Below are 24,528 nucleotides of genomic sequence, written 5' to 3' on the forward strand. Positions count from 1 at the left end.
GTCAATTTCCCAGCTGCCCCTGGTCATGTGACTTGTGCCTGCACTTTAGGAGAGAAATTCTTTTCTGGCAGGCTGTTGTTTTTCCTTCTTAATGTAACTGAATGTATCTCAGTGAGACATGGAATTTTACTATTGAGTGTTGTTCTTAGATCTACCAGGCAGCTGTTATCTTGTGTTAGGGAGCTGATATCTGGTTACCTTCCCATTGTTCTTTTGTTTTGCTGCTGGGGGGGAAAAAGGGTGGTGGTTGATATCACTCCAACTTGCAGAACAGCAAGCAGTAAAGAGTGATTGAAGTTTATCAGAGCACAAGTCACATTACTTGGGGCAGCTGGGAAATTGACAATGTCAATAAATTTCAAAATTGAATATAAAAAAATCTGTTTGCTCTTTTGAGAAATGAATTTCAGTGCAGATTTCTGCTGGAGTAGCACTATTAACTGATTCATTTTGAAAAATGTTTTTTTTTTCCCATGACAGTATCCCTTTAAATCTACTGGAAAATCATGTAAACATTAAACAAAACCATTAGGCTGGTTTTGGCCTCCAATAAGGATTAATTATATCTTAGTTTGGATCAAGTACAAGCTACTGTTTTATTATTACAGAGAAAAGGGAAATCATTTTTAAAAATTTGGATTAATTTATTATAATGGAGTCTATGGGGGACAACCTTTCAGTAATTTGGAACTTTCTGGATAACTGGCTTCCAAATAACAGATCCCGTACCTGTACTAAGAAGAAGGAAATGATACTACGAGCAAAACTGAGCAAAGTGCAAATAAAAGTTGTAATTGATATTACGCTCTGTACAAATTGCTATAGGGCCACAACAGGGCCCTGTGATTACGGCCTGATCTATGGGAGGAATCAAGGACAAGGCTTGCCTTCACTTCCAGTGCTTTGCTCCATGTTCCAGATCTTCAAGCCATCATACTGAACAGAACTCTGCTTTCCCTGGGCGCAAGTACTTGTTAGATCAGAGACGGAGCTTAAAGTATTGCTGATGACGTTTATTAGGAGCTAAGAAAAATACAAAGCAATCATTGTGTTGAGGCCAGTTTTAATGAAACGGAATAATAAATGTTTCAGCACATGTATAAATGGCAAGACTTTAAGTTCAGGATCCTATAAATATATAACATTTCATCTGAAGAAGGCGGAGCTTCTAACTTACATTATAAGAGAACTTTGCCCAGCCAGAATCAGAGGGAAAACCATGGAAGAAAAGGGGGTCTCCTGAAGCACGAGTTCTCTCTAATGATTACACTGAACTAAAATGGATGCAGATCTGCTTTCGGTCTGAAAACATTAAGGCATTTTCTTCTTATCCAAACACATGCCAAGTCCTTATGTATTAAAACAAAGTCTAAAGTGGATGATGTTACTGGTGGGACATTAAGAATTGCAGTGCGTCTTCAACCCAGCAGTGAGGAGCAAACATAACCCAGCACCCATTAAAATGCCCTTAAAGTAACAGGTAACATTGACCAGAGGAGGACTGAAGAGATTTAGCTGGCGGATTTGTATTTGATCCAGAGATTTGCTCCTCTGACATCAAACGTGGGATCATTGCGATAAATGTGATTGGCAATTTCTTCTAGTGGAGGTTCAGGGTCGGTGGTAGCAAACTGAGCAGCTTCTTCAATCTCTTTCCGTACTTCCACATCAATTTCCTAGAAAATAGGAAGAGAGAGAGAGAGAGAGAGAGAGAGAGAGAGAGAGATATACAGGTTATTACTTGTTTATTGTAGTTATTATTAATATATTCCATTCTTATAGGAATCAGCACAAAATGCACTCTATAAAGTGATTTGCCAATAGGACCTAGATTATTCTTGATGCTGCCTTGAATTGTATCAAAGTAAATGTATTAAATGTCTGAATCACTGTGCCTAGTACAGTACAGTTGTAATGCACCAAGGCAATTTAAAGGCAATTTGCAATTGTTTTTTTTAATTTGTGGTTTTTAATTTATTTAGCTATTTATTTAGCAGCAATTTCAGCAATCTGGTTGCTAGGGTCCAAATGATCCTAACAACCATGCACTAATTTGAAAAAGAAACTGTAATATGAATCCTGAATAGCAATAACAGTATGTTTGTGAAAGTTCTCATTCAACCAGGTCATGGTATATCTATAGAAATAAGTCAAATCAACTGGACTTGCTGTGTTTTTTTTTCCTGAAGACGTTTCACCAGTCACCCAACTGGCTTTCTCAATTCAGAATAACTTGTAGATAGGATCTTGCTTCTCTATATATCCTCTGGAATGTTGCTCCAATCAGTTGTTTGATAGTTAGGAAAGGACAAGGTGCTCCAGAATGAATTGCAAATGACTCACCGAGTAATGAAAGTGGTCCGGGTGCACCAGCCTCAGAGCCCCATCTTCAGGGAGCTGCATGACCAGGTCCTGTGGATCCGTTGAGTGCCGGTCGGCCCTGCTTTTCTCTTTAGCATAATCTGTTTATCATAATCCACAATGATGTCATTAATTAGGTGTTGATTGTATTAGCAAAATCGGAGCTTTGATGTGTTATTAAACCTTCCAGGGAGAGGTGCCGAAACAGCATTATATGTGGCAGACAATAGACATCACTGTGGATAATGATAAACAGATTATGCTGATTGGAGCAACATTCCAGAGGATATATAGCGAAGCAAGATCCTATGTACAAATTATTCTGAATTGAGAAAGCCAGTTGGGTGACTGGTGAAACGTCTTCAGGAAAAACACAGCAAGTCCAGTTGATTTGTCTTATTTCTGTAGATATGGCAATAACAGTAAATGTGTAGCATTACAGAGCATTTGTTTTTCTGATGGGCGTCAGGGACACCCCATTTGGAGCAGGAGAAAAATAAGAAAGCGGCAAATAATTCAAAACTATATAAAAGAAAAAATCATACCCAGTTGAAAAGTTGTTTAGAATTACCGATTCTATAACATACGAAGTGTTACCTTAAAGGTGAACCAGCCCTTTAAAGGAATGGCGAGCACATGCCACATTGGCGCGTTTATAGAACACAAGCAAGAAAAGAAATTTAGAATGGCTAGGCACTTAAAGGAATTATACCCATAAAATTGCCACACTTAATGCATATGTGGTTGACCATCTGCCTGATGCACTTCCTTTGGTTTGTGAGGTTCATGTGAGCCCTGTAAATAACAACTTCTTTACCCAACTGTCAATTCAGGGCTGCCCATTCCACCTCCCCAATTTCTTCCCTTCCCTTACAGGAGCTACTTGCGCCCATTTAATGCAAGAAATAACGTCATATTGCAATTTTCAACTTTGAAAAATAAAATAAGCATTAAAAAGGTGGTTCACCTTTCAGTTAACTTTTAGTATGTTACAGAATGGCTATTTCTTCATTTTTCCACTTTTTAACCCATTTCCTGCCAGCCATTTTGTCCTAGATGCGACATCTACTGCCAAGCAGTTTTTAGATATTTTGCACTCTTTCACTTTAAGGGCCTTTCCTGGGGCGGTCTTTTAGTTTACCCAGGAAAACAATATATCGTTTTTTTCAGGACAACCTGAACTTTCAAAATATGCAAGAATTTTGGTGTAATTCTACTTCTGTAAAAAAATATAGGCTTCTAAGTGTCCAATAAAATGAAAAAAATCATGTTTCACAAAGAACAATCACATATATCAGAAACATTATTTACTTTATGTATGAGAACACAGCTGATTTGGAAAGGTCTATGTCTCCTGAACACGGCAATACAAAATATATATAGTTTTATGGAGATTTCTCACTTGTATAGATCAAAATCTACAAGCAGTACACTACCAAATTTCCAAAGCACCTCTCCACATAACGACATACTTCTGATTTCAAGGCCAAACATTCCACTAAAAGTAGGTTTACCCTAGAAAACTACCCATTATTAGAAAGAAACAGATTCTGGTGAATCAAAAATGGGTAAACATATCGTTGTACTCTAAACTACCAAGTTGCAATTGTTTCCTAAAGTTATAATGTTTTATAGAAATTGGTGAATTTTTTGAAAAATGACCTCAAAGCTTCCAATCTACAGCATCATATCTCCCACACATCATTAGGTATCAATGTAAAACACCCCAAATATGAAAGCCTGGGGTCCACTGAACAGTTTGATGCCCAATATGAATAGGTGTACCCAAGCACGTGGCATATAGGGGCCCTAAAATGTAGACACCTCATTTGAGCTATCAGTTCTGTAATTCCAGATACTGCAAAATCAACACATTTGCATCGTTTTAGGGTGGGGTAAAAGTAAAAACAATAAGTTCGCCCCAGAAAACCATATATTTTCGGAAAGTACACATTCCCACGAATCTAAATTGTGTATGCATGTCTTTGTACTACAAAGTACCAAGCCGCAAACCATTCCTAAATTTGGTGATTTTGATGACATTTCCAAAAATCACCTGAAAATTTCTACCCTGCAGCATCATATTACCCACATACTTTTAGGTATCAAGAGAAATCACCCCAAATATGAAAGCCTAGGGTCCTCTGAACAGTTTGATGCCCAATATGTATAGGTGTACCAAGCACGTGGCATACAGGGGCCCCAAAAGGAAGACCCCCATATGGTCTGTCATTTCAGGTACAGCAAAATCAACACATTTATATTGTTTTGGGTGGGTCAAAAGTAGAAAAAAGTAGGTTCACCCCAGAATCCATATATTTTCGGAAAGTACACATTCCCACGAATCTAAATTGGGTATGGATGTCTTTGTACTCCAAAGTACCAAGTCGCAAGCCTTTCCTAAATTTGGCAATAAAAGCAACGGTTTTTTACATTTCTGAAAATCGCCTAAAATATTGCAATTGGCCGCATTTATCTCACCCAACTTCTTACATACAATTGTAAAACACCATAAATACTGATGCCAAGGTCTACTGAACAGTTTTATGCCCAATATGCATTGATATCCCAAGGCAGCTGGCATGTGCGGACCCCAAATGTAAATAGTGAATATGAGTTTCTCTACTGCCGATTCGCCTTCTGTAAACATAGACCCTTGACTTCATATTATGTGCCTCAAGACCCTCCTAACAGCAAAGACCCCCCAAAACCATATGTTTTTGGAAAGTACACATTCTGACGAAAACAACCAAGATAAAGACGTCTTTCTACAGTACCAAACTGCAAAACTTTTCTAAACATAGAGATTTTTACATTTCTGAAAATCGCCTAAAAATGTTGCAGTTTGCCAGATTTATCGCACACAATGTTTTACGTACAAAGAAAAATCACCCCAAATTTGGACATCAGAGGTCTACTGAATAGTTTGATGCCCAATATGCATAGATTTACCAAAGTATATGGTGTGTACGACCCCAAATGAAAAATGTGCATATGAATTTTCACGCTGGCCAACTAAGCTGCTGAAAAGAGAACCCCAACTGTGCGTTATGTGCCGTAAGACCCCCAAACTGTAAAAAGACCCCAGAAAACCATATATTTTTGGAAAGCATATATTCTGACGGATCAATCTAAGTAAAATAATATACCAAAGCACCAAACAGCAAAACTATACTAAAGATACATAAGGAACAATAATGCAGGGATAAAATTGCAATAAAACCACAAAAATTGTGCAAATCAATGAAATAACAAAATAACTGCACCAACAGCGTAATTAGTGGCCAAAATCGATTATCCAATAGTCACGCTGCTGAAATAAACAGTTTTTAGGGGTAAAAAAACACAAATTGGTGAAATGAAAAAGTAAAAAAAATAAAACGTGTATACATGTGTGTACACTTCCAAGAATTGTGTGACAGTGTATAAGTGTGTATAAGTGTGTATATAAGTCCATATAAGTGTATATAAATGCATATAAGTGCATATAAGTGTAAAATGAAAATTTAAAAAAAAAACGTTTTTTTTTGTTTGTTTTTACACTAAAACATGTGTGTATGTGTGTATAATGTAGGTAGGTGTATGTAAGTGTGTAAAATAAAGGGCACTTACCGTTTTTGGCTGATCTGAGAGCCGGAGAAGAGAGAGAAGCTGTCTGCAGATTCACAGCAAGCAGGAAGTGTGTGGGCGTCGCTGGAACACGAGGTAAGCAGGAGGAAGCAGTGCAGCAAGGCAGACACGCGATTTGCTGTGTCTGCCTCTTTTAGGTCGGCCCTGCGACAATCCTGTCGCAGGACCGACATGACAGCCCCCCAGCCTTGTTGCCCAGGGGGCTGTCAATGCTGCTAAACCTCTGCAGAGGCAGCTAAAGCCGCTGATGCAGAGTACAGCATGTTAAACTGCAAGAACGTACAATGTACGTGCTTGGCAGTTAAAGCCCTTGCCTGCCAGAACGTACGGTGTACGTGCTTGGCAGGCAAAGGGTTAAATTATTTGCCTTCTTCGTCTTACTGTTTCCAGATTTCTTTCTAACTGAAAGCTGACCTTATCTAAAAACAAATGGTCTCGAAGGCTACAAAGTAGCCTATTCATATTCCAGTCTCCTATTCCAATCAATGCACGGTTGCTAGGGTAATTTGGACCCTAACAACCAGATTCTGGAAACTACAAACGGGAGAGCTGCTGAATAAAAAGCTAAATAACTCAAAAACCACATGCTAAAAAAAATAAAAACTAATTGTATATTATCTAAGAATATCACTTTGTACATCTAAATAAAACGTAATTTAAAGGTGAACAACCTCTTTATTATGGAGTACCGAGTATTGTAGCATTTGTGAAGTTTATTATATGACAAATAATAGTTACCATGCCTGTATTCAAAAGGGACTGAAGCAATCACACAGAGCAATTAAGGAGTACCTTTAATTCCTCCACATTAGACAGGTTGTTGTTTAACATTCTGTCCTTGAGAAGGGTGATCGGATCACTTTTACTTCTTACTTCCTGAATTTCTTCTCTGGTACGATAACTGGAATTAGGAAGAGAAAATGATAAAGGAAAATAGATTAGAGAGATTGCATTAGGACTAAAAGAACAGAAATGTCACAGTGTTTTTACTTACATTACTTTACCCAAAATACAAATGAAAAAACCCAAAACATAAGTTTTAAAGGGGCAGAACAGATGGGCTAGTTTTTTCTCTGCCTTGAAATGTTAATTCCAGCATCCATACTTCCCTTGCTATGGGAACAGTGTTTTAGCTGGTGCCGATTTTCACTATTACATTAGCCTCAATGCTCTCGGACTGAAAAATTCCATTAACAACTCGAGGGAAACTAGACATTCTCAAGATGCTACAATAATATTTTTCTTACCTTACACCAGGATCGCTCATGCTGTGTCCATGATAACGGTAAGTCTGAAGCTCCATTAAAATTGGACCCTGAAAAATAAAGTATTAGGTTTCAAACACCACTACACAGAAAAAAGAGAAGGTCTGGGTTAAAATATTCCAGGATATAATCTCTCACCTTTCCAGATCTGCAGTGATCAGCTGCAAACTTAGTGGCTTCTCGAACACACAGAACATCCATACCATCAACCTATGAAGAGAATTAGTTATTGATACGCTTTGTAGCCCAGAATAAAATGTGGATCACTAGCTACTGGGGAATTGGAGCTCAGCTCTTCTTGCCATTGACAATATGCTTTTCTGATTCTAGGTGCTTTAAATGTTTGTAACTGCTCACTTTACAGGCCTGAATTGGAGCAGCTTCAATTTCCCTACTTCTCTGCTCAAGAAATCACAAAAAATTTTTTTATGAATAAAACAATAGGAAAAAATGTTCAGAACAAACACTACTCTCTGAATTCATGTTAAACATGGGGTATACCACCCTTTAAGGGTCTGGCCACACAGGCAGATTTAGAGAGATTAGTCGCCAGGCGACAAGTCTCCTCTTCTTCGCGATGACTAATCTCCCTGATCTGCCTTCCGCCGGCTAAAATGAAAATCACCTGGGGGCAGGCACTCGAATCGCTTTGTTTTCCGAAGTCGCCCATAATTGCCTCACGAGGAAACTTCGGGCAACTTCGGAAAACGAAGCGCTCAGAGTGCCTGCTCCTAGGTGATTTCCATTTTAGTCGGCGGAAGGCAGATCAGGGAGATTAGTCGCAGAGAAGAAGAGGAGATTTGTCGCCTGGCGACTAATCTCCCCGAATCTGCACGGGTGGCCAGACCCTAAATGGCTCAAGTGTATTTACTACACTGCCGGTGGATGAATGAACAGCCCTAAGTAAACTATGAACACTAATCTGGTAGGATAAATCAGGCTGATCCAATCAAGTGGCAGTGGTGTTTAGACTGGGACCCAATGACCAGCCTAGGGAAGCAGGGACTTGACGGGGATAGGAGAGGGCCACTCCCCGCCCCCTGTGTTAGATGGTGCGCTGTGATTGGCTGAGCGTTCCCGGGTATCGCAGAAGAGGCAGAGCTACGCGTATTACTTACCATTCGGTTCCGGGTCGAGGAAGCAGCAGGACGCAGCATGGAGCCGTCCTTGGACCTCGTGGTGAAGGAGTTCAGAGAGGCGGCGAGACAACGCGGATCCTCGTGGCTCCAGGAGCAGCTCCAGGATCTTCTCCACGGCGTCGAGGACCAGACGACGGCGAGACGACCAACGAGGAGGACCCGTCCACCGCAACGACTCAGCCCAGGTTCGCCGCAAGGATCTTCAGCCGGAGGCGGACGCCGCAGGGAGCAGACGCAGGAGAGACGCACCGTGTCGGGTCCAGTCGGCAGAGGTCGGAGACGCCAGTCGATCGTGGAGGAAGAAGAGGAGCGGCCACATCAAGGCAGGCAAGTACCTCATGGTAGGTCAGGTACCCCAGGGGGCTCTGCTGATGTAGAGGGACACAGGAGCAGCACCACACGGCCGGGTGGGGGGCAATCGGATCCCGCCCCTCCCCTGGCCCTTCCACAGCCGCCGGTTCAGATGCCGGGCCCGCCACACTTAAGGGAGACGGGTCGGGAGAGGGGCCCAGTACCAGCGGAGCACGGGCTCCTCCCTTAGGCCATACTGCCACGGAAAGGGGAGAAAGTAATGAGCCCCATTCTCCTGGGGCCGCCCGGTCCCAGGAGCGGACCAGGACCTCGGTCACGCCCAAAGTAACACGGGGTAGGGGACCCACAGGCCCGGCCCCTCCCCCCAGGTCCAGCACCACGGGAACACGTAGGCCCGCAAAACCACGGGGTAAAGGGGCAGCAATACCGTCTCCTCCCTTGGCTCCCATACCACCAGGAGGCCCATGAGCAGCAGCACACGGGGTGGGGGTGAAATAAGCCCGTCCCCTCCCCATGGGTCCACGGCTTCCAGGAGGCCTAGGAGCATCAGCACACATGGTAGGGAAGTCACACATCGATCCCCATCACCCCGGTCACACGCCGTTAGGAGTCCCAGGGGCATCGACACACGGGGCAGGGGAACCACAAGTCCGTCCCCTTTCCCTGGCTCACGCGCCACCACAACAAGGAACGACAGCCACGGGCCCAGTTCACCTCAGTCTGACAGGTCCAGGAGAGGGCACAGGAGCAACAGGTCACAGGGGTCCAGAAGGGTCACACGACCATCCCCTTCCTCTGGGTCACATTCATCGGGGGACAGTGAGTGCCATCGCCCCCACAGGGGCACCAGCCCCCGGCGGGGCAGGGGGTCGACGACACCCGCCACTTCCCCCAGGCACAGCACAGGCAGAGTGGGCATGCATAGTGATATCAGTAAAGGACGACATAGGAAAGCCCATCTTGGTACTGGCCGGGGAAAAAGAGCATCAGTACGGGAATCCCAAACGGATGCCCAGGACCAGTCCAGGGGGGAATCAGTGACCGTTAGGACGTCCACTGTCGGTGGACGGGAAACGCAGCAGAGAGATACGGCCCACGATGTCGGGCCAGGGACTTCAGGCTCAGCCGATACTTTGACCTGGCATCCCACTCGAGGGGTAGGTAACACAAGTCACGGGCGCAGCAGATCCAATAGCGGGAGATCTGGGAACGGCCGGGGGCACCCAGCCAGGTCCAGGAGTAGGTCTTACACCCGAAGGAGATCGAGGGACAGTACTACGGCCCAACATGGGGTCAGGGTAGACAGGAATAGAGTCCACAGGTCCACCACCCCTTCTAGGGCACAGGGTGTTAGGAGCGGGAGGAGGGAGCATTCTCGTTCTTTCATGTCTTCCAGAAACAGTTCAAGTGAATCGGAAGTGGATCAGCCCAGAGCAAGCATGACACGTCGCAGTACGGCACCTAGAAGCAGCTCCCCGGGGAGGAGTGCCAGGTTCCACAGGGGTCGTTCGTCCACCAGACACAGAGGGATCAGCAGGAGCCACTCACCACAGAGGGACACTGGGATATCACGGAGCCATTCACCAAACAGGTCCGGAAGGGTCATCAGGAGCCGCCTATCGGATACGATTAATCACACCACCGGTAACCGGTCACCTAACGAGTCCCATTCGGGGGCCAGAATGGCGGCCTCGCAACGGCCTGGATCAGTTCACGGAGGTTCATCACGGCTGGCAAGTCTGGTAACGGTCCCTGAGGTTTCTACTGCCACGGGACCAGGAGGTGAGCTCAGGGAATTGATACAAGGGGTGGGACAGGGGGAGGACACCACTACACTTTTGCATGGCTTAAAGCAATTCTTGGCAGGTTGGGAAGGCAAGAGGCCCAGCGCAGCGAGCGGTCCTTCACAAGTTTGGGTCGGGGACAAGGGTACGGCTTCGGCATCGTCGGAAGCGATAGCGAGTCCTGCGGTCGCGGTATGTGTGGATAGTACGGCTGGGGAAAAAAGGGAGACAGAGAGGGAGGCTTTAAGTCAGGGATCCCCAACCTTTACAACCCGTGAGCAACATTCAGAAGTAAAAGGAGTTGGGGAGCAACACTAGCATGAAAAATGTTCCTGGAGTACCAAATAAGGGCTGTGATTGGCCATTTAGTAGCTCCTATGTGGATTGTCAACCTACATTGAGACTCTGTTTGGCAGTGCACCTGGTTTTAATGCAATAAAACTCACCTCCAAGCCTGGAATTCAAAAATAAGCACCTGCTTTGAGGCCCCTGGGAGCAACATCCAAGGGGTTGGAGAGCAACATGTTGCTCGCGAGCTACTGGTTGGGGATCACTGCTTTAAGTGGTATAACAGAAACGGCGAGGCAGAATGCCTATGTGGCATTCGCTGGCCCTTTGGGTGTTCATGTGAAACAGGAAATCAAGGAAAAGATTTGGAAAGGTGAGTTTGTGGAATTGTTTTCCCTCCTCCCCTTGGATGAGACAATAGAATTGAAAGATGAGGACAAGAAAGATAGCAAAAAAGAGGAGGAAGAAAAAAAGAAAAGGTACTCCAAACTGCCCAAAACCTTTGGCAACTGGTTAAGGGCGTTTTGTATCTTGGCCAGCATTATCGGGGAAAAGCACCCTGAATGCTTTGGGAAGCATTTAAAGTATACGGCGGCCTTGCCTGGTGGAAATACGATGAGCAGTTTCGACAACGGTTGGCAGCCAACCCTACCATGAGGTGGGACCAGATGGACATTACACTCTGGCTCAAGCTCATGATGGCACAAAAAGCATCCCCCTTTCAGAAGGGGGCCGGGGGGCGGCACACACCGCCTCTTCGGCCCCAATTAAGCCCGGCTACTGCTGGCTGTTTAACGACAGCCATTGTAAGTTTGGAAACTCCTGCAAATACAAACACGAGTGTTCAGGCTGCGGGGGGGCACACTCATACATTCGTTGCTTCAAGAAAGGAAAGGGTAACACCAAAGTCAGCGAGCCTTCCAAAGGGGAGGACTCCAGTCAGGCTAAACGCGATGCGGCCATGGCTCGCCCGCTACGGTAAACGCAAAGAGGCCACATTGTTGGAAACGGGGTTTCCTGATGGGTTCAGGATTCCATTCCGGGACAAAGGGGGAGAGCAGATCCTACGTAATTTAAAGTCAGCCCGAGAATTCCCAGAGGTAGTGCGGAACAAGTTACTTAGAGAAGTCCAGTTGGGTCGGGTGGCGGGTCCATTTCCCAGCCCGCCGCTGATTAATTTGAGGGTTTCCCCACTCGGTGTTGTCCCCAAAAAAGACCCAGGGAAATTTCGCCTTATCCACCACTTGTCATACCCCAAAGGAGGGTCAGTTAACGATGATATTGACAGAGATTTATGTTCAGTTTCGTACACGTCCTTTGACCAAGCCGTGGCAATGGTTCGGGGGGCAGGCCCTGGGGCCCTTATGGCCCGGGCCGACATAGAATCTGCTTTCCGCCTACTTCCTATACACCCTGACTGCCACCATTTGTTAGGTTGCTGGTTTGACGGATCCTTTTTTGTAGACTTGTGTTTACCGATGGGGTGCTCTATTTCCTGTGCCTATTTTGAAGCATTCAGTACGTTTTTAGAATGGGTAGTTCGGAAACAGGCAGGTTTTCACACAGTGGTCCATTATCTTGATGATTTTCTTTGTGTGGGACCAGCAAAGTCGGATGTTTGCTTTCACATACTAACAACGTTACAAGAGGTTGCGGAACACTTTGGGGTTCCTTTGGCCCCCGAGAAAACAGAAGGCCCAGCGACCACTATGCAGTTCTTGGGCTTGGAGGTGGATTCCGTGGCCGGCCAGTGCCGGCTTCCATTAAGCAAGGTTCAGAACTTGAAGGAGGAGGTCAGTAACATTCGGCTGATAAAAAAACCCACTTTGCGGCAAGTCCAGTCTTTGCTCGGGAAATTACATTTTGCCTGTCGAGTCATACCAGTGGGCAGGGTTTTCAGTAGAAGGTTGGCACAGGCGACGTCGGGTGCTACCGCACCTTACCACCATGTGCGTCTCAGCAAAGAGGTTCGGGCGGATCTGGAGGTGTGGGACACTTTTTTGAGCGACTTCAACGGTACCGTTTTATTCCAGGCGCCAGAAACCACGGCGCAGGAATTACAGCTTTTTACTGACGCGGCGGGAAGCGTTGGTTTCGGGGCGTACTTTGCCAGACGTTGGTGCGCGCAGAAATGGCCTACGGAGTGGGTTGATTCAGTTTTAGTTCGGAACTTGGCGTTCCTTTAGTTGTTCCCGATAGTGGTAGCATTGTTTATTTGGGAGTCCGAACTCCGTAACAGGAGTATAGTTTTCTTTTCAGATAACATGAGCGTGGTGCACGGGATCAATAGTTGGTCGGCATCCTCCCCACCGGTCCTTCGGTTACTTAGAGTTCTTGTTTTGCGCTGCCTTAATTTGAACATTCGATGCAGGGCGCGCCATGTGGAAGGGGAGAAGAATGTCATTGCCGACGCGCTTTCTCGCTTTCAGTGGGATCGTTTTTGGCAGGTGGCGCCAGATGCGAACAAGGAGGGTTCCTTTTTCCCATGTCATCTTTGGCAGCTCGGGAACGGCAGTTGATGGAGTTGGTGGAGAAGTCGGTGGCGAAATCTACATGGGCAGCCTATAGTAAAGTATGGGCCGAATGGCATCAGATGGAGGCGTGGTCAGGCGGCTTTCACACCGCAGAGGATAGGAAGGCTGCACTCGTTTGTTACGTGGCTTGGCTGGCAGAAACAGGCAAGTCCGTCGCAGTGATCGGAAAGCGCATGGCAGCTTTGGCATTCCTATTTAAATTAGCGGGGCTAGAGGATTCGACTAAGGATTTTTTCATCAAGCAGGCTATCCGAGGCCTTAAAAAGGGAAAGGTTTCTCGGGATGCTCGGCGGCCAATATCCTTTGCTTTGTTAACTAACCTCCAGGCAGTTATGCCGCGTTGCTGTGATTCGGTTTTTGAAACGTTGCTATTCCAAGCGGCATTCGGCCTGGCATTTTTTGGAGCTTTTCGGGTGGGGGAACTGGTGAGCAACAGCAAAAAGTGCCTGGAGGACTAGGTGTAACGGACCTGAGAGTCACCGACTCTTCAGTCCAGGTATGGCTTCGGAAGTCCAAGACTGACGTATGGGGTAAAGGAGTGGAGGTGTTCTTGTACAAACTGGATGGCGGATTGGCTTGTCCGGTGGGGTGCATGACTAGGTACCTCGACGTGAGGCCTAGAATGGGAACTTCCTTGCTTATTCACGAAGATGGGTCCCCACTGTCACGGTTTCAATTTTTAAGTGTGTTACGTAAAGGTTTAAGAGAAATTGGATTGCAGCCGGCCGATTTTGGTACGCATTCCTTCAGAATTGGGGCAGCGACCGAAGCGGCACGGTTAGGTTTAGGTGACACCATGGTCAAAAAGATCGGGAGATGGGAGTCAAAGCGGTTTCGGGGATATATACGGCCAGGGTTGTTGGTCTCAGTTCCATCATGATGTCTCAGTTATACAGCACATATAAAAAAAAAAAAAAACTACTAACATTATACATTCATATCGTCATGCTCATGTTTGTATGTCTAATGTTGTCACACAGTTAATAGTAAATGCCCATGTTTATTTTAACGAAATGTGCTTCTGTCCTTCATTGTGCTGGTTATTGTTACATTTCTTCTTATGGTGGTTTGTTTTAACAGGTGGCACGATTTCAGTGTGGCTGCTTGGTCATTCCTTCATCTACAGGGCCAGACGGCGAGCCGCAGTTAAGTCATCTGGTGCGCAGCTGGGCTTTCCGGAAGGCCAAGTGAAGATACATTGGTTTGGTGTTCCAGGTTTGAGATGGCCTGGGGTATGGGCCACCTTGTTAAACAACGTCAGGTCAGGTCGCCGCCCGGATGTGTTGGTTATACACGCCGGCGGGAATGACATGGGGTTGCGATCTCAAAGGGATTTGGTGTTTCAAATGAAACGGGACATAGAGAAAATTCGGAGTTTGTTCCCGGATTTAGTACTGGTTTGGTCTGAGATGGTGCCGCGTTTGGTTTGGAGGTATGCCAGGGACGGGGAGAAAATGGAAAAAAGTAGGGGCAAGGTCAACAAATTAATGTCCTCCTTTGTCAGAAAGTGCGGGGGAATTGTAGTACGTCATCAAAATCTAGAGGATAAGAGGCCAGATTACTACATTAAGGACGGAGTTCATCTGTCCGGCTTGGGCTTGGATTTTTTCTCCTTGGCCATTATGGAAGGCATTGAACGTGCCTTAGGTCGTTTGAGTGGAGGGCCGTGCCACGCTTAAGGTCTCAAGCGGTCACGCCAGTGGCGGAGGGTACCTTCACAAGGACCCCCAGGGGAAGTGAAAATGGGGTATTTCACAGCAAGTAGCCTGGTAGCCCGGGTCCTCATGGGAAGGTAGGCAGACCGGTTTAGGGCCCGGGAAAAATGGAGCAGTAACCCACCTGGGCTGTGGCGGCACAGTCACTCCTCTTCTTCCCCCTACACCCTCTTTTCCCCGGGGGGGGGGGGGACGATAATAATAATATGAAGGTTGTAAAGGTTTGTTATACAAACGTTTTTGTTAAAAGTTTTAAAAAAAAAATGTTATACATGTTAAGTGTTATGATCACTTTGTTTAATAAACAACTGCGGCCATCTCTTTCCAAACCAGTGGTGTGTGTGTTATCCTTGGGTTAGGAGGTATGCGGTTGGGTCAAAGGGGAGGGGCGCAGACTCGACGCTGCACCCGTCATGGGACCCAATGACCAGCCTAGGGAAGCAGGGACTTGACGGGGATAGGAGAGGGCCACTCCCCGCCCCCTGTGTTAGATGGTGCGCTGTGATTGGCTGAGCGTTCCCGGGTATCGCAGAAGAGGCAGAGCTACGCGTATTACTTACCATTCGGTTCCGGGTCGAGGAAGCAGCAGGACGCAGCATCCCGCCCACCCTCCCCATTAGATGTGTTTTATGTCGCAGTTGGCGGAGGGTACCTTCACAAGGACCCCCAGGGGAAGTGAAAATGGGGTATTTCACAGCAAGTAGCCTGGTAGCCCGGGTCCTCATGGGAAGGTAGGCAGACCGGTTTAGGGCCCGGGAAAAATGGAGCAGTAACCCACCTGGGCTGTGGCGGCACAGTCACTCCTCTTCTTCCCCCTACACCCTCTTTTCCCCGGGGGGGGGGGACGATAATAATAATATGAAGGTTGTAAAGGTTTGTTATACAAACGTTTTTGTTAAAAGTTTTAAAAAAAAAATGTTATACATGTTAAGTGTTATGATCACTTTGTTTAATAAACAACTGCGGCCATCTCTTTCCAAACCAGTGGTGTGTGTGTTATCCTTGGGTTAGGAGGTATGCGGTTGGGTCAAAGGGGAGGGGCGCAGACTCGACGCTGCACCCGTCATGGAACAGCCCAATTATTCCTCGTCTGACAGCAAGTACCAACCAGGTATTAGGGACACTGTTGTTTAGATCCCAAGCACAGGACAAGGACAATAAGCTGCCAACTCAATTTGCAGGCATCATCAGATCCAGGGAAGACTCTTTGCAGAGTGCCACCCTGAGACAGGCCAGCCGATTCCAACCTACTTGCTCAGTTGTGCCTTCTTCACTAAAAGAGGCGAAATTCTGATTTAATTTCAGCCCTTGAAGTTACCAGAAGCAGCTTTTTGCTGTCTCTAGTAACTTGTAGGCTGCTGCTGCCTGAGTTTCTTAGCTTACCACATGACAGCTCTCCTGATCAGATCAGTATCATAACAAGAAGTCACTAGACCCCTGCAGCTCCACTTCCTTTAGTATCAGTTTAGCGAGTGATTCTGGTATTATAACTACTAGCATCCCAGTTTTGCAGTGGGTTACAGTTAAGAAGAAAGGGATTATAAGTAGAATCAGTACTTACTCGAAGACCTGGGATGTAGTCTCCTCGTTTGTAATAGTCTGTGCTTGCTGCTGCTCTCTCCACAGAGGTCCCCATGCCGTATCTGTTATTTTCACAAATAAAGATACAGGGCAGCTTCCATAAGGCAGCCATATTGTAGGTTTCAAATATCTGTCCCTGAAATACAAGGAAATAGGGAAAAATCTCAGTAAAAAATGCAATATACAAACTAATTTACTACAGTTACAGAATAGCAATATATATGAAAAAATAGTTGGTAAAAGAAATAATATAAACTGCTATTCTATATATGGTCACCGATCATAATCCAAAGAGTTTAACAACAATGACAGATGGGAGTCCATGGAAAGCCTTTCTTCCTATCAAGGTATCCTTATCCTGAATAGTGACTGAACCATGTAAAGCAATTTAAATGCAGCAATTAGGCACAATCGTAGGGAAATGCCTTCTGCAAACAGATTAAAAAAAAAAGAATCAAGAATGGAAAAATATTTACGGAATATCCCGTATGGGTTTGTAAAAATGGAAACAGCTGGTAACATCAGCTCCTGCTCATATACATAAATAAATATATATATATATATATATATATATATATATATATATATATATATATTCAGTAAAAAAGGTCCGCACTCTCAGGACTTAAAAATTAAATAATGTTTTATTAACAAAAGACTAACGTTTCGGCCTCTCTGAGGCCTTTCTCAAAGTAACAACAGACAATGAAAAATGCATTAAATACCCATGATGGCGGGAAAAGTTAATTGGCTGACATGTCATCCTTGTCATCATCACAATGCATCCAATAGCATAACTCAAAATACATCAATACTAAACATAAAGAAATACTAAGAAATACTAAGAAATACAGATAATCATATCACTGTTAGATATACATCTTTAATATTCAATTCCTCAATTAAACCTATAAAACCCGTCTGACCCACGTCTAGCTCAGGAAGCAGCCAATTTCTTATCTATCATCAGTAGAAAAAAATCAATCAATAAACCATGTAGCACGCACCCTCTATCAATTTAACAGGATAACATTATTGATTATCCTACTAACTAGTATCTATTCAAATTGCTGATTCCTTGTGCCCAATAGCAAGGGACCAAGTTAAATTCAACCATTGACATCTCAGCATCAAATAGATGATATAAAACAAACATCCCCATAGCGAGTGTAGTCCCACATTAAACCCATACACCACCAATTAGCCCATCTTCACACTATTCACCCATTTAGACAGTAGGGCCATATTAAGTGATATTATCAAAATGTGTAAATTGTGGCTGAACCATCCAGGACCCATCACTAACAGAGATAAAATGTACTATAATGTGACAGAAAACATAAAAACAACACTATTTAAAAACAATTCAGATATAACTATTCCGGAGTACCCTCCACTAGAAATCTAACCTTAATGTACGTATAGTTCAGCTCAGATTTAAAAGCAACAGATATGACCCATGTGCCCCCCCCCTCAAGTCACTGATTGGTTACTGCCTGGTAACCAGTCAGTGGAAACCAAGAGAGTTGAAAAGCAGGAAGTAGTGTTCTGGCTATTATGTTACACACCCAGTCACTCCAGCCTTTATACATTACATTTTTTGCCTAACTATATTAGAAACATTTTTTATTTTGCACCGCCTATCTATTTACCCAGTTTTTAATTTTTACACAATTCCTTAGAACAAAGATTTTATTTAGGAACTTAGTCTTGTTTTATTGTATGTCCATGAGCATCTGTTTTTAACAGAACTGAAACGTGATCACGGGCACAATATGTTATGAGAAACCAAATAACTCTCCCGCTCAGAATCATGTCAGGGTGCACCAGAGGGTTATCCCAGAATTCCCCAATAATAGAAAAATCTGCTCTACCAAAATTAGCTTCAGAAGAAGTGGCTACATATAGCTGAAAAAAAATAAACTTAAAAGGTGATGCTTAACTTGATAAACTTTATAATATATTGTTAGCGGCAAACATTAAAGGAGAACTAAACCCTTAAAAATTAATAGGACTAGAAATGCCATATTTTATATACTGAATTTATTGGCACCAGCCTAAAGTTTCAGCTTGTCAATAGCAGCAATGATCCAGGACTTCAAACTCGTCACAGAGGGTCACCATCTTGGAAAGTGTCTGCGACACTCACATGCTCAGTGGGCTCTGAGCAGCTGTTGAGAAGCTAAGCTTAGGGTTCGTCACAAATTATCCAGCAGAAAATGAGGTTGGTCTGTAATCTAAGCTGATGCTATAGGGCTGATTATTAAATTCTGATGCTAGTTGCACTGGTTTCTGTGTTGCCATGTAATAATTATCTGTATTAATTACTAATCAGCCTTATATTGTGACATTTCTATTCTATGTGTACTGTATATTGTGAGTGGGTCCCTAAGCTCAGTAAGTGACAGCAGCACAGAGCATGTGCAGTGAATCAGCAGAAAAGAAGATGAGGAGCTAATGGGGCATCTTTAGAGACACAGATCTTTAAAGCTAAAGGGCTGTGGTTGTCTTGGGTTGGTACAGAAGACCAAAACAAAATGTACAACATTTCTAGCTACTTCTTTAGTTAAGCTTTAGTTCTCCTTTAAAGTCACAGCTTTAATCAAACAAGAGCTAAACCTAAAGAGTTTCTGTAGTGAAAGTCTCTATGGAGGATGCCAAACCCTTATTATTTTGCTAAGAAAACAGAATTATCTAAAAAATAATAATAATACAAAACTGGAGCATACCAGTCAGCTCAGCTAAAATTTCCTTCACAGACACTCCTCGTGTGTAGGTATAGCCATGTGCTCTATAGGCAGTAATTAAGTGATCCGTGGGATTGATACCAGACTCCAGACCCACACAGCATGCTTCCTTAAAAAAAAAAAAAATGTTAACCTGCAGTAAAAAATCTATTTTTGTCAGGCATTGCCACGTAGCACATTTGATTGTGATTTTAACAATAGAAGAGATAATATAATCCAGGATTTATTCAAATTTCTGCAATGAAGGGCTTTCTTTAAAAACACAGATATTATCATATCTTTATAGTTTATCCATAAACTATTAGGAATTCACTAATGCAATGATTGGGTTCAGGATTCAACCAAATCCAAGGGGTCTGGCTGAACCCTGAAAATCATTTGACATTTCATTCTACAAACAAGGAAGTAAAAAAAAGTCTGACTGCGCCCTTCTCTTTAACCCTTCCTATTCCTAATTTGCATATGTAAATTAGGGTTTGGTTCATTATTCACCCAAATCTTTCACATAGGGTAAGGCCAAATCCCAATATAGTGGATAGGGTGCATCTCTATTAATTATGCCTTTTGTTGTGACAATCCCCTGTAACATCAAGCACAAGGTACTGAATTATAATTACAAAAGAGAAAAAAACATATCAAAAAAATTATTAGAAGTAATTAGAAGTTGTATTTGGTAAAGGAACAGTAACATGAAAAAATTTAAAGTACTTTAATGGAACAGTGATCAAATGTACTTTTGCCCTGCACTGGTAAAACTGGTGTATTTACTTCAGAAAAACAACTACAGTTTATATAAACAGCTGCTATGTAGCCATGGGGACAGCCATTCAAGCACAGGATACACAGTAGATAACAGATACGTTCTGTAGGGATTCTTCAGAACCTGTTATCTGCTGTGTAACCTGTGCCTTTTCTCCTTTTTCAGCTTTAATGGCTGCCCCCATGGCTACACAGGAGCTTGTTGATATAAACTATAGTAGTGTTTCTGAAGCAAACACACTAGTTGTACCAGTGCAGGGCAACAGTACATGATTTTTTCATTAGACTAATTCTTTGGTGTTTTTGTTCCTTTAAATATGACACATAGTTTCATAGCTTTCTTGGTAATGCATTTCTAGATTATAGATACCATACCTGCGTTTCATTAGTGTAAAGCACAGACTACGTGCTCTCTGCTAACACAATGTATTTACAGTAACTGCATGATCTTACTGCCCATCATAGAGGTGGCAGAATCCTCTGATGATCTTTTGCTTGTACGGTTGATCTGATTTCAGCTCCATGCGTCGGATTGTCTGCATAGTTCTGTAATACTGGAGCCCCTCTTCTCGAGTTAGAACAGCCTGAGTGGGAGGTTCCTCTTCCAAACGATGAATGTCACATTTCTAACCAGGTTTCAAAAAGTATTCTTTAATAAATAGACAGACAGACTGATACACACACATATCAAGAGATGAAAATACAATACATTTTTGTAATTATCCAATACCTTGTCTGGGCTTACAAAATCTCCCTTTTGTAGAGGATTGTGTGTAAAATTATCTTAGCAAGTTTGCTTTGAGGCTGTAAATTTGTTACCTGCTTGCCAAGGGCATTATCCGACAGCAACTTAGTAGCAGTTTAAAGGGGACCTAGTGCATAAAATGTAATTAAATTATGTTTTCTAAATACAATGGTTAAAAAGATATGCACTGCCATTGATGATAGTTGTGCTGAGCGATGGGCTGTGTAAAATATCATGTGAAAAGCAGGCAGGAGTAGTGCAAATAAAGCAATGGTAACGTTTAGTCAGTTAATGGATGGGATTTACATTACTAGCTGTGAATACTTGTGCAATTTAAAATTCAGAAAACCAGAAATGTGTGTTTTGGTTAATTTATTTAAAGGAACAGCAACACAAAAAAAATGAAAGTGTTTTAAAGCAATGAAAAATGTAGTGTAGTGTATTATATGTTGTGCTGCACTGGTAGAACTGGTGTGTTTGCTTCAGTAAGAGCAACGTTTCTCACCAACCCCTTGATGTTGCTCCCAGTGGCCTCAAAGCAGGTGCTTATTTTTAAATTCCAGCATAAAAACCAAGTGTACTGTTAAACAGAATCTCCTGCAGGCTGTTTAGTACACATAGGGGCTAGCAATAGTCAATCACAGCTCAAAATCGGCACCCCTGGGAACTTTTTACATGCTTATTGCAATTTTTTACATTTGAATGTGGCAAAAGGTAAAAAAAGGTTGGGATCCCTGGTTTATATAAACAAGCTGCTGTTTAGCCATGGAAGCTGGAAAAGGTAGAAAAGTCACAGGATACCCAGCAGATTACAGATAAAGCTCTGTAGTATACAATGGAATTCTTCAGATCTTATCTGTTATCTACTGTGTATCCTGTGCTTGAATGGCTGCCCCCATGGTTACTGAGCAGCTGTTATATAAACTACAGTTGTGTTTCTGAAGCAATCACACCAGTTTACCAGGGCAGGGCAACGAAACCTCATAATATCATTCATTTAAAACACTAAATGAACATAAATTTTGGTGTTAAAGGACAAAGCAAGTCTTGGTTTGACTATTTACCCATGTGGTGCCTTTGATGAAGTGAGTCACTAATTTCTTTGGTCTAAATTGTGCTCCCTTCACTTGATTTTCACTTTATAAAGTTGTTTGTTGCAGTAGTGATTGCAGCGGCCATGTTTCTTTCTCATTCTCTATACTTCCTTATTAAGGCAGTTCGCGTTGCTATAGCACCAGACACTATATGCGATTTGAATTACTCTTGAAGGCGGCATTCGGGAGTTTGACGCGTACATTTGAAAGCTGAGTTCTGCGCATGCTCCAGATCCGCTGCGAACGTTGTATACACGGAATCGCGGTCTTGCTACAGAGCACTGCTTTTATGGGAAATTGCCACTTCAACTAGTTCGCTCTAATTTTGGAAACAAGCTTCTGCAACATGAAAACGGATGCAATCTTAGGCAATTCAGCAGTGCTGCATAACTTATTTTATTAAGGCTTTTCCTATGAGACAACATGTTTGTTGGGCTTTCCTTGTCCTTTAAGTTCAGTAATACCAGTTGCACTAGGCCACTTAGTACTGCAGTTCTAGGGATCACAAGTGACCTTCTGTTACTCAATTGTTTCCCTAAAGACCATTATCTGCTACGAGAAAAACGTCCATGATTTTTCTGTAAACGATATGCAAAAAAAGCAAATCAACCAGTTCAGTTCCTACCTTAATGTCAAACGTCGCTTCTGATGCAAAATCTGCATAGTTACGGGACGCCACCATTACACGAACAGGCCTTCAAAGAAAGAGACAGTGATTATTTTCTGTACCTGCAACTGTGTGCGTGAAAGTGCGCCTCTTCCATATTTGCGCGAGATTGCGGTGGCCCTTTAACAGAGTAGTTCTTTTGTTCAGGTTACATCTTACAATCAGCCAGGGATACCAATGCATTCCCTCTTTCTAAAATAAGGGCCTATAACAGGCAATTTAACCATTTTTCCCAATTTACGACACACAAAAAACTAAAATGAAGACAGTTTTTGCCAGCTCTGTGCTCTATATAAGTTTTGTTGAGGACCGGCAAATACATAACTACATAATACTGTAGGAGGCTGTCATAAAATATTACCTTTAACCTAGTGCTCTATAACTTTAAGGGCCTATTTATTATGCTGTGTAAACGGAATTCAATGAAAAAACAGTGTTATAAGCTATGTAACAAAAACAGTGAATTTAACAAGATGTGTTTTATTTATGCCATGCGAACACCAGATTTGCCACTGTTATTTAGACCTCTGTAAGCAAGTTCCAGCGGAAGTTGATCTGAGAAAAAGCACGTAAAAAAATACACAATTTTTATACCGTTTGTGAAATGTGAAGTGAATTATTCGGCCATTTTTCAACAACACAAAATAAATCTGCCCTTTAGTCTAATCCACTGGATGATGATTTACAGCACAACAAAAGTCTGGTATTTAGATTCTTTAAAATCATCTGGGTCAGTGGATTCATTTCAGAGTCATTTATGGTTCTCCGAAGAAAATAGGTACCCAATAAAATGTATAGTTTATTAGTTTATTAATTATTTGCCGTCTTCTTCTGAATCTTTCCAGCTTTCAAACGTGGGTCACTGACCCCATTTAAAAACAAATGCTCTGTATGTGCAATTTTAAATATCCATTATTAAAGTGGTAATATTTCTCGGATCGAGTGGGTTTTTTTTTTTGTTTTACAATTTATAGATCAATTGCTCCCACAAATTTGGAAGAATAGCAGCACTTTTCGTGAACAAAGAAGAATTAATGCTTCTGCGTGATACACAGACATTTTTAACTTCTCAATGTGCACAAATTATAGTTATGCTTTAATACATATCAAACATATATACACATCAAGTTCAAAACCATGAACATTTTATCTATAACAAGACCAAAGTAAACATTTCTATAACTGCCAATAACAGGCTTCAAGCGGTTGTGCATGTCCCTTTGTGACATAACATGATGACATCACAATGACTGTAATGTGTATGAAACCTTTTGCAGCCAACTGCTCTTCATTCTTAGACCGACTGAAGGTGAGTACAGACATGCTTCACATTTATGCATTTAAATGTGTTATAAAATGGCATTTTTTTCTGTAAACTGTTATAAGTAGCGCAATCTCTTCAGACCAGTTATCTTGTTATGTGTTCAATTGGTTTAATTCTCTCCGATGTACTTTTACAATTCTTTTTACAACAGAAATAATGTATTATTTTAACTTATAGTTTATAGTTTTCACTTTTTATATTTTAACTTACAGATTATATTTTTCACTTCTTTCCTTCTAGTCCTGCGAGATTCAGAGTCTAAAGAATTTTTTGATCTATTGACTATTTTTGAAGTTTTATATCAATCTATAGAAGAATTACATGAACTTTATCACTGTTAATAATATTGTTAAATTGTCCAACAACCAACAATCCCCCAAGAGGAAGAGGAAAATCTCATTTGAAAGTGAAATTGCTAACAAAACCCGAAAAACTTGTCCATGATGAAGTGAAGCAAAAAACAGAAAGCAGTCGACAAGAGAATAACCAAGGTGCTCCTTTGAAGTCCCATGCAGAGGACAAAAACAAGGTGCATGAAGAGTTTTGGATCCCTGAATTGGGTCTTTCATTAAGGCAGAGAGAA

The 24,528-nt window shown here is 42.8% G+C and overlaps 1 protein-coding gene across 1 annotated transcript; it reads right to left on the reverse strand.

The window, feature by feature from the left end:
• Positions 1 to 1,046: 1,046 nt before the first annotated feature.
• On the reverse strand, positions 1,047 to 22,804 carry LOC121400745 (pyruvate dehydrogenase E1 component subunit alpha, mitochondrial-like). The gene is made up of 9 exons (XM_041584704.1): positions 22,797 to 22,804; positions 22,580 to 22,649; positions 20,569 to 20,741; positions 19,339 to 19,466; positions 16,590 to 16,801; positions 7,395 to 7,466; positions 7,239 to 7,306; positions 6,784 to 6,892; positions 1,047 to 1,676 (listed from the first exon to the last, which is right to left on the reverse strand). The coding sequence occupies exons 1-9, from the start codon at positions 22,802 to 22,804 to the stop codon at positions 1,512 to 1,514; spliced, it is 1,005 nt and encodes a 334-aa protein (XP_041440638.1). The 3' UTR covers positions 1,047 to 1,511.
• Positions 22,805 to 24,528: the final 1,724 nt, after the last annotated feature.

This window comes from Xenopus laevis, chromosome 2S, assembly GCF_017654675.1.
Source record: "Xenopus laevis strain J_2021 chromosome 2S, Xenopus_laevis_v10.1, whole genome shotgun sequence".
Classification (NCBI taxonomy): Eukaryota; Metazoa; Chordata; class Amphibia; order Anura; family Pipidae; genus Xenopus; species Xenopus laevis.

Coding starts and splice junctions, on each gene's coding strand:
- LOC121400745 (XM_041584704.1), bottom strand. Junction 20,742..22,579: donor AAGCGACGTTTGACATTAAG/GTAGGAACTGAA, acceptor AAACCTGGTTAG/AAATGTGACATTCATCGTTT. Junction 7,307..7,394: donor ATCACTGCAGATCTGGAAAG/GTGAGAGATTAT, acceptor TTTATTTTTCAG/GGTCCAATTTTAATGGAGCT.